General features: G+C 41.3%; 1 protein-coding gene across 13 annotated transcripts in view; it reads left to right on the forward strand.

The window, feature by feature from the left end:
- RhoGAP71E (Rho GTPase activating protein at 71E) overlaps positions 1 to 13,280 on the forward strand; it is a 136,638-nt gene extending 123,358 nt beyond the window's left edge. For all 13 annotated transcript variants that reach the window (XM_045765213.2, XM_069311278.1, XM_069311277.1 and 10 more), the window contains 2 exons: positions 1,998 to 2,151; positions 6,749 to 13,280. In XM_045765213.2, coding sequence (XP_045621169.1) covers positions 1,998 to 2,151; positions 6,749 to 7,053 — 459 coding nt within the window. In that variant the 3' untranslated portion in view covers positions 7,054 to 13,280. The remainder of the gene's footprint in view (positions 1 to 1,997; positions 2,152 to 6,748) is intronic.
- The last annotated feature ends 1,061 nt before the right edge of the window (positions 13,281 to 14,341 follow it).

Below are 14,341 nucleotides of genomic sequence, written 5' to 3' on the forward strand. Positions count from 1 at the left end.
GGAAAGATAACACTAAGCCGCAAAGGCAGTATTTACAGGGCACCTAGGGAAGGTGGCCCTAGGTGCATGCAGCCCCAGTACTCTTGTGTTACTCCTGGCTCACACATCACCAACACAGAGCAACAACACTGCTAAGGAGGGGATATCTGGAAAAGTGAAAGTTGTTCAGTGTCAACCAATATTTTTTGACTAGTTGTATATGAAAAGGGCTGCAGCCTAAATAGTAAGGGAGATTTTTTTATTTTTTTATTTTTTCAACAAATTTTACACATTTTCAAGTTTTTACAACCACACCTTTCAGATATAATCATTCTATGACACATTTCTAACACATTAGCATATAATAAAGGATCTAGAGGATGGGATTTTCCAAAAGTCTTTAGTTTTCCTAATACAAATAGTCAAAGTACCCCCAAATATTATGCAAATATATCATGTTTATTGCTATTTATAAAATCAATAAATGAACTTTGGAAAAAATGCTTCCTTAAGATTTTGGACATAAACTTTACATATAAGGTGTAAGTTTTATATAAACTGAATAAGAAATGAAAGGGATATTTGAACGTTTGTTACTTGAAAATAAATAAGTAAAAAAAAGTCTAAGGTGTTGCCATCTGTGACTTGAGGTTGACACTAACCAATTTCCTCCAAAATTGGCACCTTTACAGATAGGCTTACGTGCAGTCAGGTGTATAAGTTTCATGCAAATTGCCCAATAAACAAAAGAGGCAAAATTTTTTTAACTAATTTTTTAATAAAACTAATTATAATTTGTTTTTATATGCTAATGTGATAGCTGAGAGTCATAGACATGATTTCAGTTGACACTTTTGTTTCATACTTGTTTTTAATGATTTTGGACAATTTTTGACACATTCAATATTTTTTTCTTTCTCCTTATTTATGCTACGATACTGAGACTTGGACCAGGCGAAACCCTTTTCATATACAACTTGTCAAAAAAGTTTGATTGAAATCGAACGAGTTTTCATTTATTGCATATTTTGGTCAAATTTGGAAATAACGCCCCCTAAGCAGCACTGTGCAAAGAGTGGAGCCAGAGCAATCGACCGTCACCAACACAACAGCCTCTTGAACTCAGGAAAGTTGCCATTGTGGAGGTCTGGGACTCCCCCTTCCCCCTCGCAGGGAGGAGGGGGGAGGTTGCACAAACGGATGCACTACGGTTGTGATGACGTCATATTTGTTTCCTTGTTTTTGAATGGGGAGTTCTGTATGCAATTTTTGACCAGCAGTAGTTTGTTTTGGAATTCCTACCTTTCTGGGTGTCTGACCTGGTAGATGGCAGACAAAGACTGCTTCCAATTACACTGGGATGTCTTTAGGCCATTGCTCCTCGTGCCTCTCTTGAGGGGGCCAGTTTCTGGCTCTGGTTCCCAGTAGGCCTAGAACTCCTTCGAGTGACTGTTGCCACGGTCTAATATATACACGTCAGCCCGGTATAACTCCGGGAAGCCGAAGGGGCTCTCCACAGAAAATGGATTTTTAACGAATGTTTTAATTTAGGACTCAGGGTGCGTCCTTGCCTAGACTGAGTATATTCATCTAAGGATGCAGTATGAGTTATAGGCCAGGCAAAGTGTTAATAATATAAATATGTTATGATTCTACTAAGCATTGATATTATAGAATTGTTTATATATGTAATATTGACCATTGTCAAAATTGCCATATTAATAACCAAACCCCCACATGAAATAAGTGACAATATTCTAGTCCATCCCGGACCCGTATAAAGTCAAGTCTCATAAGGGCCTAGGATGGACCGAAACCTTATCACTTTCCTTTCATATGTGTAGGGATTGGGGTTATTAGTTTTTATCCACGTTATTGTGACTTACTCTCTACATGGTCATATTAGCTGAATTCAGCACAAATATGAGGTAGGGTTAGGTTCAATTGTTACTGTACTACAAATTATTTCCTTGCGAGTTCATAGTTTTAGGTTAACCTCTGATTTTTATTTTAATCAGGTACATGAAAGACAGACAGAGCGGATGCGGACGCGCAGTGAGTGGTTCTTATCCCATTCACCGCACACATCACCCTTAACACCAGTTGATGTTGAATGCCAGCCTCTTGCTGTTTATATACTACGCTCAGGATCCATTAATAGACCCCCTTCAGGTTTGAAAGAATCTGTTCAATTGTTAATAATTGCATTTATTTTATGAAAATAATTTTTGCAGTGTCATTAACATTTCCTCCAATATTTTTGGAAAGTATTAACCCTCAAAATGTGTTTTATCATCATATTTTGAACCCCAGGGTAATGCGGCTATCATAATATGTTAGTTTTTTGCAAATAATGTAAATATTGTTATAATACATCTGTGGAAGTAATTGAGTTTATATAGACCCATTCAAAAATTCTGCTATAATTTTTAACTGCTTACCAAACAATGAATTTGTCTTGTACCAGTGGTCTGCAATTATAGTCAAATCACAATTTGACGTTTCCGCCAGTGTTTGAACCTATTTCTGGATGACATTACAATACAGATTAACAGCATAGGAGTGGGTTGCAAGATGCTTGCTTTGACCTATCCCAATAACATATTTACTTATGAGATGTATGTCAAGTTTTGTGAAATGTATGATAAAAGCATAAATGTTTTTATACCAAAACAAGAGATGCAGAATTAGGAAATAGCATTAATTTAACAGAAATTGAGAGGGTCAGTGACCAAAAGATACAAAAATGAAATTGATATAGGAAGCCAAACCCTCAAACCTTCTATCTTCCAGCGATGTGAGGTGCAATTCATGCAACCTTTCCTTGTAACTCATACTCCTTGGTTCTGGAACCAGTCTATTGGCATACCTTTGACCCTTCTCCAGCTTCATCTCATACTTTACAAGAACCATTGGACAGACAAGCAGATGATAGATGATAGTACATGTAAGCATGGTGTAGAGGTATCAGGGACAAGACATTTGCCTAGTGATGATTGTTGTGGAAAGAGGACAGAACCAAGAGGCGATTGAGGATGTTGGTAGCCAAGATTGTCCACTTCCTGTATGGAAGTGGACAAGTGGTTGTCCAATTGTCCACTCTTTGGTACTGGTGGTGGTTTGTACGTTTGCAGCCTTTCTCCGTTCTTCTGGCGACGGTCGAGATGGCTGCTTTCCGGAGGGGTCCTTGGGTTATTGTTGCTTGATTGGTTCGGCCAGGGGTGCGTCCTGTGTTGTCCGGTTGCGCCTCTTTGCCGTTACCTGCGTACCGTGTCTGGGGATGCGCTTTGGGTTGATCCGGTTCCCCTCATTCCGTTTCAGGGCTCGGGTCTCCCAGGTCGTCTGCAGAGTTTTTAAGTCTTCCAGCCTGCGGTCTATCCTTGCCCCTGTGCTGTTCGGACATTTGCAGCTTTCACTGCTGTGTTGGTGACGCCTAGTGCTCATTTTGGGCGCAAGGATTTAAGGATCGCACAGGTTCCTGGCCACCCGTTATTTATGTGTGTGTCTGCTCCTGTGCATTCCTGTTGCCTTGGGTCGCAGGTTGCAGCCTGTTATCTCGGCTTCGCGTTACGGAGTTTGTGGCGGCCGCCTCCCAGGTCAGCCCTTTCTTTTCCTTCTCTTTGGGTATGAAGCTCCAGAGAGTCGTAGGGGGCTTCCCACAGAAAACCTGCGTTGAATGTAATGAAACACCATTTTCTGGGTGAGCCCCGGAGGCTCCCTGGCAACCCTCCCTCCCACCGGTCGGCGTTTTTTTTTAGTTGGTTGAAGCTTAGCTTCGGAACTGATGCTAGGCAGCCGGCGTGGTGAGGTCCGGGGCTCCCCCCCCCACCCTCTCGGGGCGGGGAGGGCTGCGCGGATGATTGGCACAGCAGTAAAGTGTGATTTTTGCTTGTTTGCTCGATTCCTTGGGATTGTAGGGCGTTTCTACCTCTCTGTTCAGTTTTATGTTTTAGCTTTTTACCATGTGGGGTTTGTTTTGTTATGCCTACCTTTCTGGGTGTTTTACCCCGGTTGATGGCTGATAAGGAAAACCCCAACCACAAGGGGGTTTTCCAGGGCCATTGCTCCCTGAAACCTCTATGAAGGGGCCAGGTTCTGGCGCTGGTCCCTAGTAGGTCTGAACTCCTTAGCTAATGTCCCGGTCTAATATAACATACATTAGCCCGATAAGCTCCAGAGAGCCGTAGGGGCTCCCCACAGAAAATATATCTGATTTCTCTCTCTTTCACTGATGGCCTTTTGCTCTCTTTGCCTCTTCAGGGTATTGTATGATTCTTGTAACTTGAGTTTAATTGTTTCTATTTCTCTACCTAACTTTCTTCGCCGTTTTTGAGATAGGGTGTGACTCTCAAGTTGTTCCGTGATTCGTTTTCTTCGCCTATAGAGGGAACGATGTTCCTATTCCAATCTGCATCTCTCCCTCTCTTTTTCTTAGGGGTATGCAGTTTGAGCATTTTTCTAGTGCTACTGAGCTTATTTTCTCCAGGCACTGGTTCAGGTTCACATTTTCTAGCTGTTTTTCCCCAGTTTATTTCTGTGAAGTCGAATTTGCTGAAATCTCCTCCACTGGGCATCAGAACTGGTTTCGAAGGTCTATTTCCCATACTTGTCAGAACTTCAATTAAGTTGTGATCTGAGTAACAGGTATTTGTAATCATTATGTTCCTGATCAATTCATCATTATTGTGAAAATGAGGTCCAGCATGTTCTCCTTCCTAGTTGATTCTACTATTTGCTGATTTAAGGCAAACCTGTCGCACATCCATAGCAGGTCATTTGCATGTGCCTGTTCATTTAGGCTACTTCCTGGTATTCTCTCTGATATTACTGTATTAACCAGGTGCTTCCATTTCAGGTGCTGTAGGTTGAAGTCCCCAAGCAGGATTATGTTTGGGGCTGGGTTTGTTAGGCTTTCCAATCAGTGTTTTATTTTCATTAGTTGGTCTTTAAACTGCTGAGAGTTTGCCTCCGGTGACTTATATACAAGGACAATAACTACATTTAGGATATCTATTTTGATTATCAGCACTTCCACCATATCATTTGTGGTGTTAAGCAGCTCAGTACAGATGAGTGTGTGTGATGTAGAGGCTGACTCCACCCTGTAGCCGATATTTCCTGTCACATCTGATTCTCACATGGTATTTGGCATCTCATGCCGAATACTATCGCTTCTTATCGTTCGGTGTTGGCAGAGCCGCTCCAGCTTGCGTTCGAGGTGGAGGTCACTTCTGCCCCGTTTCGCAGGCTCTCCGGCGCATTTTTTCACGTCCGACCTGTTCATGTGCCGCTTGAGCAGTCATGGTCTTTGGACCGGGTTCTCTCTCTTCTTTCCTCCACTAGGTGGCCCCTTCGGTTCGGGATTGTTTTTTGAAAGCTTTGTCTTTGGCCTCTGGGGGTCAGGTTGGGGAGCTTCATGCTCTTCTCTAGTGCAGGGGCTCTGCTCCTTTGGTCTAGGGGGGATCGTTTTGTTCATTTGCAGCCCTCTACTTTTCTGGCGAAGAATGAGATGGCTGCTTTCTGGAGGGGTCCATGGGTTGATGTTTGGTTAGGTCGGTTGGGGTGTGCATCATGTTTTGTGTCCGGTGGCGGCTTTACGTCGCTACCTGCTGGGCACTGCTTCAGTACCAGTGGATGCTCTCTGGGTTGATCCGGTTTTCTCTGGTTCCATGTTCCAGGGCTCAGGTTGTCCACAGGGTTATCAAGTCTAGCCAGCCTGCGGTCTACTCTCGTGCCCATAATGCGAGGAAATACGCTGCTCTCGCTGCTATTTTGGGGAATGTCTTGGGTTGATATTCGGGCAAGGGGGTTTTGGAAATTGAACAGGGTCCTGGCCGCCAGATATCTTGTGAATGTTCCATGCCCTCTCAGGCCTTGGGGCGTCTGTCGCTGTCTGGAGTCTTGTCTTCGTCTTGAGACTTGTGGTGCTGTCACCTCCTGGGTAAGTTCCTCTTTTACTTATCTGTGGGTAGTTAGCTTCAGGGAGCCGACGGGGCTCCCCACAGAAAACTAGCGTTGAATGTAATGAAATGCCATTTTCTGGATGAGCCCCGGAGGCTTCCTGACACTCTCCCTGACACTCTCCCTACCTTCGGTCTGCGGCTTTCATCATTCTACGAACTGGTGGGGTGAGCGGTCGGCTCGCCTGAGTGGGCTCCCCCCTTCCCCCTTTCAGGGGAGGAGGGGGGGCTAACGAGCGGGCGCGCTAGTTGGATGTCGATTTGCTTGTTTGTTTTCTTTTGGGGAGTTCTTTGGCTTTGTTCGGATGTAGGTTGCAATTTTTCACCAGTAGAGTGTTTGTATTCTTTTGCTTACCTTTCTGGGTGCTTTCCCTGGTCAATGGCAGACATGACATACTCTAAATATAGTGTTCATATGGCCATTGCTCTCTGCACCTTTTTGAGAGAGCCAGGCTCTGGCTCCTGGTCCCCGGTAGGCACTAGAACTCCTGGGATTGATGACACCAAACTAATATGGCACATGTTAGTTTGGACAGCTTCAGGGAGCCTCCGGGGCTCATCCAGAAAATGGCTTTTCATTACATTCAACGCTGGTTTTTTATAATCCCGGAATGCATCTCCCATTTATAGCATTGCACCCGTGGAAAATCTCACTTTGCATTCTAAATACCTTCTTTGCAAACACATTCTCAGAACGTAACTCATTTGTAGTTAGGGGACTGCCTGTATAAATAAAATTTACATAGATATTAGTACAAGAATTTAATTAATGTTATGTACTATAATTGTTACTTTTATTACCCAAACAGGTGGAGGAAGTAGTGAAAATGTGGGGATCACAGTTCGACGTTCATCCAGTAAGGATAAAGATCGTAAATTAGTTCGACGCTCCTCAAGTAAAACAGATAAAGAAAACGGACAAAAAGGATCAAGGGGAAGGTCATCGAGTGCAGATGTAAAGGCCTCTTCACATGCTGGAGATTATATGTCTAGCCCATGTCGGCGAGCTGCCCCACCAGTACCTGACCCATCTCCTACCCTTACTGATCATGACTGTACAGAAACAGACGTCCAAAGAGTGCACGTTTCCCTTACTTATAAGCCTAGAATATGAGACCACGCTAGATATGAGTTTAATAAGGGGGTTTATCACATATATATTAAATCCACCAGGTTCATATTTCACCCAAAAAGAAATATTTAAGTTCCCTGAGATATGCTGGACATTGGTTTTTATCTGTGACACAAGCCATAGGCACTGCCATGATACCATAACCTGGAGAGAATAAGGCAGCATCTTATCTTGATATGCACCAAAATAACTTGAAGTGAGTATGTCAGTAATATTGTTGTGATTATAGTACTTTGTGAACTTAATTGTTATGAGAAGTGGCAGTGAATAATATGAATTTTTTTTAACAAAAGTATATAAAAGCCATTCTTCATCAAATATTGCTGGCAATTTGAGTCAAGCCCACATTGCCCTCCTGCCAAAGGACTTGTGTAACATTTAAGTTCTTGATGACCAAGGTGCTTGAGTTAAGGTGTTGGTGTGTGTCCTAAAGTACAAATGAGCTTGAGGTTCCCAGGTCATGAGATGGACTGGTTGTGATACAGAGAAACACATTGTTGGAACTTGCTAGTCATGCCACCGCCAAAGAGTTTGTAGGATGAATTGCAGTGGTTCCAGTCCTTCTTTGATAGCATTTACCATTCACAAAATAATAACCAAGTACAAGTAATCAAGGCTTTAACTGCTGGTACCACCTTTCAAATGTGATTCGGCTGTCTCATGTTACAGCAAGTTTACGAGCAGACATGACCATGCCAACAGAATGACGTGCCTGGCTGTTGTATTATTCTTCAAACTTGAGTCCTCAGCAAAGGATTCTGCATGTGTACCTGTCTAATTACTTCTTGCTTCTCAATGTGCGGGCATCCACTGGGAAGCAGCACATTCCATTGTAAATGCCACAAAATTGAAACTCTTTTTTTTGTTATGTGTCAGCAGGAAAATAAAGCCTGCTGTAAGACATTGAATGCTATGAAAACAAAAATGAAGAGAGCTGATGTTATTTGGAACTGTAGATTTTCTGTATATTATTAACAGTCTGTGTATGCAAACATTCCGTCTGAATCTGGAGATTTAGGTAGAGGATTTATTTCCTGTGCATATTACTGTGAATCAAAGATTTACCACCACCTCTGCACATATCCAATCATTACCAAAATATGCTCATTTAACACTAATTTTTAAACACCATGTATCTGTATAAGGATAAATATTAAGCAGAATGTGGGTAATTTTGTTTCAATTGCAATTGGCTAAAGTTAATTTATGCATCACAAAATAATATACCTTAGTATCTACATGATATTAAAAATTATGTATATACAAATATGTGTAAAAATGCTGTGGTACTTATGTAGCAGAGATGGTGGTGAAAAGTGGTGTTTGTGTCATGATCCAGTGGAGGGACCCCTAGATATTAAAGTTACTTCAAGGCTCAAGAGATACTCTGTAACTGTCTTGCCACATCTTTCTAGGCAGGAGGTCTTAATGTATATATTTTCCATGGGATAAATTTTAACAACTGTCCACCATAATACATGATGCGAACCTCCTCACTGCCAGAGTGGTAAATGTGTATGGTCATTATTATTTCAGAATTTTTTTAGCATTGAAATTGAACAGAGAAGTGATCAGCTTGATAAACACTGCCATAAGCAACACCCCAGGGACATGAAATGTCATTTAGTGAATGTAGGATGACCATATGATGATTGATAATTTATATTACCCTGAAATTGTTGATAGCTGGCAGGCCATGCAATCAAAAAGCAAGAAAAAATAACACTTACATGCATACATAAAAACAGACATACACACACAGACATGAGTAACTCAGAGTGAGGAGAGAAGGAGAGAGTATGAACATGACATTGCGAGTAAAGTTAAGACCCAACCAAAACTGCTCCACAGCCACATCAGGAGGAAAACAGCAGTGAAAGAACAAGTGATGAAACTGAGAAAAGGAGAGAACAGATGCACAGAGAATGACAAGGTGTGTGAAGAACTCTACAAGAGATTCCAGGTCTTCACAATGGAACAAGGAGAAGTCCCTGTACTAAATGAGGAGGCAAACCAAGCAACCTTGGAGGAATTTGACCTCACCAGTGATGAGGTCAAAAAGAATGTTGGAGCTAAATATGAAGAAGGATGTTGGGCCTGACAGAATCTCACCGTCTCACCGGGGATACTAAAGAAGGTGCAGACACACTAAGTGTGCCACACATTATAGTGTTTAACAGGTCACTGGAAACAGGAGACCTACTGAAAAGCTGGAAGACGGCTAATGTAGTCCCAGTATACAAAAAGGGTGACAGGCAAGAGGTGCTGAACTACAGGCCAGTTTCCCTAATTTGTATACCATGCAAGGTGATGGAAAAGATCGTGAGAAAAAGGCTTGTAGAGCATCTGGAGGAAAATAGCTTTGTAACACACCACCAGCATGGGTTCAGAGATGGTAAATCGTGCCTCACAGGTTTAATAGAATTCTATGACCAAGCAACACAAATTAGGCAAGAAAGAGAAGGGTGGGCAGACTGCATTTTCTTGGACTGTCAGAAACCCTTTGACACAGTATCTCACAAAAGGCTGTTACAAAAGTTGGAGCAACAGGCAGGAGTAAAAGGTAAGGTACTCCAGTGGATAAGGGAGTACCTAAGCAACAGGAAACGGCGAGTAACTGTGAGGAGGGAGATATCAAAGTGGAGAGATGTCACCAGCGGTGTTCCACAAAGCTCTGTACTTGGACCCCCATCCTGTTTCTAATATATGTAAACGACCTTCCAGAGGATACAGACTCATTCCTCTCAATGTTTGCTGATGATGCAAAAATTATGAGAAGAATAAAGACAGATGAAGATAGACAGACTAGAGGACAAACTGGTGGAATGGTCTAGAAAATGGCTACTGAAGTTCAATGCAGGAAAGTGCAAAGTAATGAAATTAGGCAAAGGTAGCAGAAGGCTGAACACAATGTACCATCTGGGAGGGGAAATCCTGCAAGAATCAAATAGAGAAAGATCTGGGGGTTGATATCACACCGAACCTGTCCTCAGAAGCCCACATCAAAAGCATATCAGCAGCAGCATATGCTAGACTGGCCAACATAAGAACTGCCTTTAGAAACTTGTGTAAGGAATCATTCAGGACCTTGTGTACCACTTATGTAAGACCAATCCTGGAGTATGCAGCTCGAGCCTGGAGTCCATACCTAGTTAAACACAAGACAAAGTTAGAGAAGATTCAGAGGTATGCCACCAGGCTAGTCCTGGAACCGAGAGGTATGAACTACGAGGAATGGCTAAGGGACTTTAGCGCTAAGGGAGTTGAACCTCTCATCCCTGGAAAACAGAATAGTAAGGGGAGACATGATAACCACCTACAAAATTCTCGGGGGAATTGATAGGGGTGGACAAAGGCAAACTCTCTAGCACGGGTGGAAACTTAGTACCCCAAATGAGCCACAGAGACATTAGAATGCATTTTTTCAGTGTCAGAGTAGTTAACAAATGGAATGCATTACGTAGTGATGTGGTGGAGGCAGACTCCAGACACGGTTTCAAATGGAGATTTGACAGCCCAGTAGTCTCAGGAACCTGTACACCAGTTGACTGACAGTTGAGAGGCGGGACCAAAGAGCTAGAGTTCAACCCCCACAAGCACAACTAGGCGAGTGCATGCACACACACATACAAATAAATATATATATATTAAATATATATAGAGCATGGAACAACATAGAGATGTCTAGAGAAATGGTGGAAAAAATGCTCGAGGAGCTAAGCAAAAACAAGGCAGTGTGCCCAGATGGAGTTTCACCATGGGTTCTGAGAGATTGTGCATCTGAGCTCAGCATTCCACTTCACCTGATTTTTCAGGCATCCCTGTGTACAGGAGTTGTAGCAGATGTGTGGAAAAAGGCTAAGATAGTTCCAATCTACAAAAATGGTAGCAGGGAAGGCCCCCCTCAATTATAGACCTGTAACATTGACAAGTGTAATAATCAAAATATTGGAAAATAATTAAAACTAAATGAGTAGAGCACCTGGAGAAAAACGATATAATATCAGATAGTCAGTATGGTTTTCGATCTGGAAGATCCTGTGTAATGAATTTACTCAGTTTTTATGATCGAGCCACAAAGATTTTACAGGACAGATATGGTAGGGTTGACTACATCTATCTGGACCTAAAAAAGGTTTTCGACAAATTTCCACATTTGAGGTTGTTCTGGAAACTGGAACATATTGGAGGGATGACAGGTAAGCTAACATGGATGAAAAATTTTCTGATGGATAAATGAGGGCAGTAATCAGAGGCAATGTATCGGACTGGAGAAATGTCACAAGTGGAGTACCACAGGGTTCAGTTCTTGCACCGGTAATGTTCATTGTCTACATAATGATCTACCAGATGGAATACAGAATTATATGAACATGTTTGCTGATGATGCTAAGATAATAGGAAAGATAAGTAACTTAGATGAATGTTATGCTCTTCAAGAAGACCTGGACAAAATAAGTATATGGAGCACCATTTGGCAAATGGAATATAATGTAAATAATTGCCATGTTATGGAATGTGGAATAAGAGAACATAGACACCACACAACTTATAAATTGAGAGAAATCTTTAAAAAAAAATCTGATAAGGAGATCTAGGGGTGGTTCTAGATAGAAAACTATCACCTGAGGATCACATAAAGAACATTGTGCAGGGGGCCTATGCTACACTTTCTATCTTCAGAATTGCTTTTAAATACATGGATGGCAAAATACAGTACTAAAGAAATTGTTCACGACTTTTGTTAGACCAAAGTTGGAATATGCAGCGGTTGTATGGTGCCCATATATTAAGAAACACATCAACAAATTGGAAAGGGTGCAAAGACATGCCACAAGTGGCTCCAAAAACTGAAGGACAAGGGCTACGAGGAGAGGTTAGAAGCATTAAATATGCCAAAACTAGAAGATAGAAGAAAAAAGAAGCGATATGATCATTACGTACAAAATAGTAACAGGAATTGATAAAATTGATAGGGAAGATTTCCTGAGACCAGGAATTTCAAGAACAAGAGGTCATAGATATAAGCTAACTAAATAAAGATGCAGAAGAAATATAAGAAAATTCACTTTCCTAAACAGCGTGGTGGACAGTTGGAACAAGTTAGGTGAGAAGGTGGTTGAGGCCAAAACCGTCAGTAGTTTCAAAGCGTTATATGACAAAGAGTGCTGGGAAGACGGGACACCACGAGCGTAGCTCTCGTCCTGTAACTACACTTGGGCAATTACTTAGGTATTATACACAAAAACACACACCACACACACACACACTAATCAGAGAACAAGTAATGTATAAAGCCAAACGTCCAAAGTGTCAACAGCAGCATTATCAGCCAGTCACCTCACACAAGTGACATGAATGTGTTCCTACCTCTTTCTATGCTGCTGGGATACTATGGCCACTGGCAAATATTCCATGTTAATGGTTTTACTCTGCAGTCTTGTGTATGCTTTTGTATTGCTATCAGTATTTCTGTATCCCATGATAGGGATATTTGCTATTGAATTTATCAGACCAAAATTTAAACATTGGCAACAAAAAATATACAAAGTTAATCTGAAGTTTGCTATTAAGTGGGTGGGAATTAATACAAAGTTCATGGTATAAAATGTTTAAAAATATATATCTTTTATCAATCTCTGGTCTCCTAACCTGTGATTTCAGTCGTACACACTTTTAACATGTTGCATGTTTATCAACACTATATTAGTAGTAAGCTTATTTGTAGGGTTTTGTATGTGGGTATGCAATAGGCATGTGAGAATAGGGTCATTCTAAAGGATGGTGCCATGTCCTCAGGGTTGCAGCCGGTTGTAATTTGTAATACTTAAAAGCTAATGCATGAATAAATTGTTTTATGTGAAAAACCACCATGGTCATAATATATCTTTAAGTGTTTCTTTTACTACTGAAACCCTTAGATGGCTTATAGTTATCTATGGGAGCATATCTTTACTGCCCCCTGTAGTCATTGCTTTGGACTGCTAACTGTGGGTCCTTCATTATGGGCTCAGGGAGGCCTCAAACTTAGTCAGTTCACCATTGACCTTCAAGATATCCTGTGCTCACATTTGTATTAACATACCCTCGCTCCCACCATTTTGTATCTTGTACTCATAGTTTTGCATTTTTAATTGTATGTACACTTTATTCTGTAATGAATATGCTTTTTTAAATTATTGGTGACCTTGAATAAATAAAAGTTTCGATAGTAAGTTTAATTTTCCTTACATATTCACATGAAAATATACACAGCAAACCATTTTTCTTTGAGTTTGGCTTGTCTGTTGCATACTAATATGCAGTACAATGCATAGCCTATAGGACTAGGAAATGGTAGGTCAAAGCTTTTAAGACTTGTATTTCCTTAAACTCTAATTTGGTGGTTTAAGGAAATACATAGCATCAAAGATCTGAGAATACACCGCATGAAGAGAAGCATAGCAAGGAGGACTCATGAAAGAAGCCATTAAAAGCAGATGAGGAGAGAAAAGAAGCATAGGTTCCAATATTGCATAGGTGCAAAATTATGCAGAAGTAACTGCACAAACAGAAGTTAGAATCAGAAAAAAATACTGAAGAAAGAGCTGAAGGATAAGAGATAATTCTGTACGAAACAAGATAAAGGTAATAAGCAATAAATGTGAGAGGAAAAAAGAAATGGGAGAAATTCCTCAGAAACTCGAAGCCAGAGAATTAGACAAAGAAGGAAACAGATAATTAGTATAAAGTAGAATTGGAATATAAAGATACCTACTAGAAGAGAGAACTTTTTTCACCCAGAGAAGAATTAAGAAAAACTCGTGTAGAGGAGGCAACAATTAATTAATAACAATGAACAAATTCACAAGGGCCATGATGAGGGTTCGAATGTACATCCGGGATGATCCCAGACGCGCCTTCGTTAACTGTGCCATGACAGGGTTAAAAGAATTGAAATCTAGAGTGCTACTGCCCTCATGAGGAACCCTCAGCTTCCCCGAAGTAAGTAAGTAAGTAATTATCAAAAGAAGGCACCAAACCGGGAAGGCTATGTAGCACCATCAAATACGCAAAATAATCAGAGGGCGCTAAATATCACCAAGGATGCCAATACGAGAACAAAAACGCATAAGGCGAACGATATCAAAAGTATCCGAGTCACCAAAAATTCTATCGAGGGACAGGTGACCGCGAGGGGCGGTCGGAAAGCAAGACACACGCTCGTCCTGGAAGTCAGGACATTCAAGAAGGACATGCACGACCGTAAGAGGGACAATGCAACTAGGAC

The sequence above is a fragment of the Procambarus clarkii genome, chromosome 69, assembly GCF_040958095.1.
Source record: "Procambarus clarkii isolate CNS0578487 chromosome 69, FALCON_Pclarkii_2.0, whole genome shotgun sequence".
Classification (NCBI taxonomy): domain Eukaryota; kingdom Metazoa; phylum Arthropoda; class Malacostraca; order Decapoda; family Cambaridae; genus Procambarus; species Procambarus clarkii.